The 6619-nt window shown below is 46.6% G+C and overlaps 1 protein-coding gene across 1 annotated transcript in view; it reads left to right on the forward strand.

Annotated features, from left to right (window-relative positions):
• Positions 1-934, forward strand: part of T265_01859 (hypothetical protein) — a gene marked incomplete at both ends in the record, with an annotated part of 4392 nt that extends 3458 nt beyond the window's left edge. Inside the window, one exon of the mRNA XM_009165985.1 lies at positions 852-934. Within this exon, the coding sequence (XP_009164249.1) occupies positions 852-934 (83 nt within the window). The remainder of the gene's footprint in view (positions 1-851) is intronic.
• Between the last annotated feature and the right edge of the window lie 5685 nt (positions 935-6619).

Genomic DNA, 6619 nt, shown 5'->3' on the forward strand with positions numbered 1-6619 from the left:
GTTCAAGACAAATATTGCTGACGCCATTTCGAAATATTTTAGGAGCTCTATATATTCAAGTATCAGCCGCCTATCAAAATTGACGCGATTCCAATCTTAAACTTCTTTATAATCCATACGGTGATTTCTGTCCAAAACTAGCTTCAAAAAGTACTAATTACTGGTCGTATAACCCGACTCCGGAAAAAACTTCGTCGCGGGGGATGAGCTAACTTCCAATTAGCGTTACTTTGATTATGCTTAAATATTAATTCCAATCGTCCACGTCGTAATAAAAGAAGTGAACGATGCTGACGACGCAGAATTGGGGCGCAGTAACTAGGTTACCTGAAAAGGTCACTGATAAGAGCAGATCAAGAGCCATATATTTAATCATCAAAGTCTTTTCCTGGCAACAATCGTGATTTTAATCACAGCTGGCGAAGGTAAGGTCAGCAGTGATCACGATGATACAGTCACAATACATGCACTACTGATGTCATGAGAGGTCACACAAATAATGAGCATCACCCGACGGAAATGGTGGAATTGGGGAATCTGCAGTATGGATAAGTGCTAGCTGGCTCCTCGATATAACGGTATACGGTGAAGTTGTACAGATTTATCGGTGATACTGTTAGAGGGGTCGGGATCGAGGAGGGTTGCGGCGGATGACCTCATTCTGCCACAGCATTACTACACCATCTATGCACCAACATGTTTCGGTTTCTGAACTACTCAAATAACCAGTTACGCGGGTGAAGTGAAGAAGCAGGGAATATGCATTTTCATGGCGGCGGTTTCTCCTTCTCTAAGGAGATCCTTACGAGTAGAACAAAGTTGCCCTAGGAGCACAATTAATTTTGGTTTAGTCGGAGACCCAGATGGATATGAGTGGTTTCACAGCCGGGATGGGGAACATTTGGAGCAGCTTTTCCCGAAATTCGAAGCTTAAGATGAGATCAGTAAAGCTTGGTTATCCGAGTAGTTATCAGTTAGCATAAGGTGTATTTGTAGAATTCAACCTAATGTTTATTACTGTGACAAAGATTATTGAACTTTGCCGTGACGGACGGAGGTTGCAAACCTAGCTGAGCTTGCCAGCATAATGGTTATATTTGAAGCATGTATATGTAACAATCTAGCGTAAGTATGTTCCCCTGTCTTGACCACGGAATTCACTCGAGTAACGATGCGAGATACCGGATTCGATGGTTTTTAGCAGTGGGCGCCGAATCATGTCATTGCAATGATGGAATGGCACTGTCACACCCAGTGTGATGGCACTCCCGTAGAATATTCAGCCTCGACCGCAACCTCGCGCACACTCGAGTTTGTTAATACAATTACAAGCAAATTTTTCATATGGCCCCAACCGTCTCTGGGACGAGTTCTTTCCTCTTCAATGAATTTTCGTTCATATTTGGCCAGCCTGGTTTTCTGCTTCAATTTCCGCTCGCCTCTTTCCAAAGTTCAATTCCGTATACGGTGTTCGGTTGACCTCATCCAACCAATCCCTTGCACCTGACTTAACAACAACCGTGCGACCAGTGAGTCTACCTAGCTTCATATTGAACCACCTTTTTGGGATAAAAATTGCCACTTTCTCTCAATTCGAATTATTCCATCTTAATCCCCACTTTTGTCCGTTGTGACTCTGGCCATATACCCGACTGCTCAAGGTCACTCATGACCAGCAATGGCTTTCAGTTTTAATTAATGTCAGCCGCCTTGTTTTGAACTAGTCGGACTTCATGCCCACTGTTCCCCACAGGTTGATATTGTAGTTCACAGTTGGTCAGAAGAACGCGTAAGTACGGACACGGGTGTATTGGGTACACGCGGCCAAACTGGTCCGCTTTCATGGCAGGTCAGCAAAACAACTGAGTCACATATCCAGTCAACCCACAGCGCCCACGCCAACCAACCAATCGGACACGCATCCAATCAGCCACTCAAGTCGCACGTCAGATCGATGGTGGGACGACGAACGTACACGCACACGAAATCTTGGGCACGTCAGATCGATGGTGGGACGACGAACGTACACGCACACGCGCTAAATCTTGGGCACACCGAAGCAGCTACTACAGTCCTCCACCGCTAGATTTAGCCAACACCAGCTTGGTAGCGTTCGACCGGCCATGACTCCCTAGCCGACCGGCGCAGACACATTGACGCATCTGTGGGTGTTTCCGAACTCTCTTGCTCCCGTCCGGAGTTCACCTGCACTGTCGTCTCCAGTGTTTGTTCCGCATTCGTTCCATAACTCCTAGTTCTGATATGGTCTAAATGACGGCGTATTATCCTCCCGTCTTCTAACAGCATGTCAATAAGGTTACGGTTTGTCGAATTCACACATCCACGCATCCAATCGCTATATGAAGGCTGAAGCTTGACGTTAACCTCCTCGCCACCTCGTAATGTGTGAGGTCGGGCGTGTTTATATGCGTTTTGCTTCATGGAAAACTGCTGCTGTTTGACCTTTGGTGACAAATCCGGTCGCAGCAGATCCAAACATGTTCTTAGTCTTCGGCCCATTAGCAATTCGCAGGGTGCCTGGCCCGTCGTAGTGTGCGGCATAATTCTGTATTGCAACAAAAACTTGTCCAACCTTGTTTGTAGGGGACCTGGGCTTTGTTTCCTCAGTCCATTCTTTATGTTGCCACCGCGCGTTCCGCCAGACCGTTAGAAGCGGGATGGTATGATGCTGTAAGAACATGCTCAATCCCGTTGGCTCTCAGAAACTGCTGAAATTCCGCACTGGTAAAAGCTGTGCCGTTATCAGTAACAATCGTATCCGGCACACCTTGCGATGCGAAAATGCTGCGGAGTGTAGACATGGTCAACGCACCAGATGCAGTTCTAGTGGGCACCGCCTCAATGCACTTGGAATATGCATCGACAATCACCAGGATCATGTAACCTTCAACAGGTCCACAATAATCTACGTGTATGCGGCCCCACGGTCGTGACGGCCACTGCCACGGTGATATGGGTGCTGCTGCGGGCAAAGCCCTGCTTTGCTGACACGCTTCACACCTTTGCAGGATCCTTTCCACATCGTGAGTGATACCAGGCCACCAGACATAGTGTCTGGCTAGAGCTTCATTCGCGTGTTACCTGGATGGCCTGAATGTAATTCCCTTAAAATGTCCGGACTGTAGCGCCTCNCTCTTGCTCCCCATAGTAAACATCCATCCTCTACACTTATCTCCGACGATCGATTATGGAATCCGCTTAGTGCACTTCCAACATTCTCCGGCCAGTCGTATGAAGTGAAACGAAGCACTCGTGAGAGTTCTGGAGCCTTTCTTGTTTCCACTCGTATTTCCGCAGCAGTGATAGGCAAATCATCAACCCAACTCATTAGATTTACCAGTTCGGCCGGTTTCGGTGTGTGCAATGGCACATTTCGTAATGGTAGGCGACTTAGGGCATCCGCTGTGAAATTCCCTTGTCCTGGAGCGTACCGCAAATGATACCGATAACACGCAAGTTTTAAGGCTCAACATTGCATTCTAGGCGACGCCATTTGAGGTATCGGTTTATTTTCTCCGAGAATTCCAAGTAGAGGCTTGTGGTCCGTAAATATATCGAACGTTTGTCCGAAAAGGTAGTGCTGAAAACGTTTTACTCCGAAAGAACTGCTAATGCTTCCTTATCAATTTGTGCGTGATTCATCTCTGCAGGCGACAAAGATCATGAAGCGTAAGCAATTGGTTTGAGGATTCCCGGTTTATCCTTCTGCGATAACACGGCCCCAAAACCATATGGTGATGCATCAGAAGCGGGAAGAATGGGCTGTGTTGAATCGAAATGGATAAGCACCGGTGGGTTCGTAAGAGCACGTGTCACCTGTTGAAACACCTTCTCTTGTTCATGATTCCAAGTCCAGCTAACTCCCTGACGAAGCAAGTAATTCAGTGGGTGGAAAAATGTGGCAGCTTGCCATATAAACCTCGCATAGTGATTAACCACGCCCAAGAAAGATCTTAGTTCATGGTTATTTCTTGGTTGTGGTGCTTCTAATATTGGACGTATTTTCTCGACTAGAGGGGCCAAACCATCCGCACTGATGCGGAAACCCAAATAGTCCACATGATCCACCAGAAAGTCACACTTCTCTTTCTTTATTCGTAGACCGCACTCCTTCAAACGATCAAGTACCTGTTTCAACGACTTTAAATGATCCTCCATGGTACACCTGGTTTTCAGAATATCGTCTAAATAGAAAAACATTCTAGGTATCCCCGCGATAACGTTTTGAATTGTACGTTGAAATATGGATGGAGCTGAATGGATTCCAAAAGGAAGGCGAATAAACATAAACAGACCGCTATGAGTACTGATGGTTGTAACAGGCTTGGCTTCCTCCGTTAATTCCACTTGCTCGTAAGCATGAGCTAGGTCTAGTTTTGAAAAATATTTGCTCTTACCGATTTGTGCGTAAACGTCTTCGATTTTAGGTAATGGGTAATGTTCTGGGGGTGTGCTGGCATTGACCGTGGTTTTATAGCGACCACAAATTCGAACTGTGCCGTCCGGTTTCAGTATTGGCACAATTGGTGTGGCCCACTCCGAGAACTCCGTCCTTTGAATTATTCCATCCCGTTGCGAATGGTTAAGTTCTTCTTCAACCTTTGGACGCATCAAGTAGGGCAGTGACCGAGCCTTCAGGAATCGCGGTTGTGTTCCTGGCGAAACGTCTATATTCAGCTTCCCCCCCGGAGAACTTGCCAGTTTTCGGCTCAGAAAATGCTTCTTCATAATTGCGGATAAGAGTTTGAACCTCCGGGAGTGTCGAGACCTGGTTTAACGTAAGTATGTGTAGTTGTTGAAGCCAGTCACGTCCTAACAAGTTTGGACCACTTCATTCAGCAATATGTATGGTTTCGTTCACCGTCACACCCTCATATGAAACATTCACATTTTTCGTCCCAAGCAACTTCACCTCTTCTCCTGTATATGTTGGAAGCCGAACTGGGACTTCCTGAAGTTTACCTTTCACGGTCGGTCCCAGGCTGTCTTGCCATAATTTTTCACTGCATAGTGTTACGGCACTACCCGTATCCAGCTCAAAAACTATTGGCGCACTGTTCACCTGTATTTCTACTTGATACGGCGGTTGAACGCGGTTGGTGGGAGCAGCTGCATGAAGGACGTATTCTGGGATTTCTGACCTTGTAACTTGATTTGTAACAGCAGAGTTAGTTTCGAACGCTGGTGCTGAGCGGCATACTTTCGTGAGGTGGCCACGTTTCTTACAGCAATTGCAAACGGTTTGTGTGTGCCGGCAATCCATCGGATGATTGCGACGGCCTCCACAACGATAACACTTAAACTGTGTTCTGTTCGACCGTTGCTGTAATCGATTCACCTGGTATGACGAATCCACCGGCTTTGGTGTCACGGTAGGTTGCACAGATTGTAACAAGCTTGCGTTATTTTCTGCTGATTCCACCGACTTTGGTGTCACGGTAGGTTGCACAGATTGTAACAAGCTTGCGTTATTTTCTGCTGATTCCACCGACTTTGGTGTCACGGTAGGTTGCACAGATTGTAACAAGCTTGCGTTATTTTCTGCTGATTCCACCGACTTTGGTGTCACGGTAGGTTGCACAGATTGTAACAAGATTGCGTTATTTTCTGCTTATTCCAATGCCACCGCAGTATCGTAGGCCGTTTCCAAAGTTAAGTTACTATCAGCAAGTAAACACTGTTGTACGCGGGCGTTTCTCACACCAACTACCAAGCGATCCCTGAGCATATCGTTTCGAAAATCTCCGTAGTCACAGTGCTCCGTAAGACTCCGTCATTCCACTACGAAATCCACAATGGATTCTCCTTCCTTTTGTACCCTTGTATTGAAATTGAATCGCTGTGGGATAACAGAAGGTTTAGGATTGTAATGCTTGGAAACGATAAACACAAGATCGTCAAAAGTTCTCGTACTCGGGAAATCCGGAGAGACCAAGCTGCGTATCAAACTGTATGTCGCCGAGCCACAAATCGTAAGAAGTATGTTCACTTTCCGCTTGTCATCCATGATCTCGTTTGCAAGAAAGCAACAATTCACCCGTTCAACATATTGGTTCCAGGAATCTCCAGTAGCGGTAAATTCTTCTAGATTTCCGATAGACATTTGGTAAGATGGGTTCGTCAGACCCTCGCCAGTATTGTAGTTCACAGTAAGTCAGAAGAACGCGTAAGTACGGACACGGGTGTATTGGGTACACGCGGCCAAACTGGTCCGCTTTCGTGGCAGGTAAGCAAAACAATTGAGTCACATATCCAGTCAATTGACTGGGTTAACCCACAGCGCCCACGCGAGCCAACCAATCGGACACGCATCCAATCAGCCACTCAAGTCGCACGTCAGATCGATGGTGGGACGACGAACGGCCACGCACACAGGCTAAATCTCGGACACACAAAAGCAGCTAATACAGCCTTTGGCCGACAGGAACAAAACCGACCCGGGAAACTTGGGCAAAGCATCGATCCTGTATCAATCCGTGGATGGTTGAATCCCTATTGGGTTCATATTTTCGGCCAATCAGAATTCGGTTTGATAATGTACTTACATTCGGTCCGTTTTTGTCCGTTGCGGGCTGGGCGCTATAGAAACAGTTTTTGT

This window comes from Opisthorchis viverrini (assembly GCF_000715545.1).
Source record: "Opisthorchis viverrini unplaced genomic scaffold opera_v5_21, whole genome shotgun sequence".
NCBI classification, from domain to species: Eukaryota; Metazoa; Platyhelminthes; class Trematoda; order Opisthorchiida; family Opisthorchiidae; genus Opisthorchis; species Opisthorchis viverrini.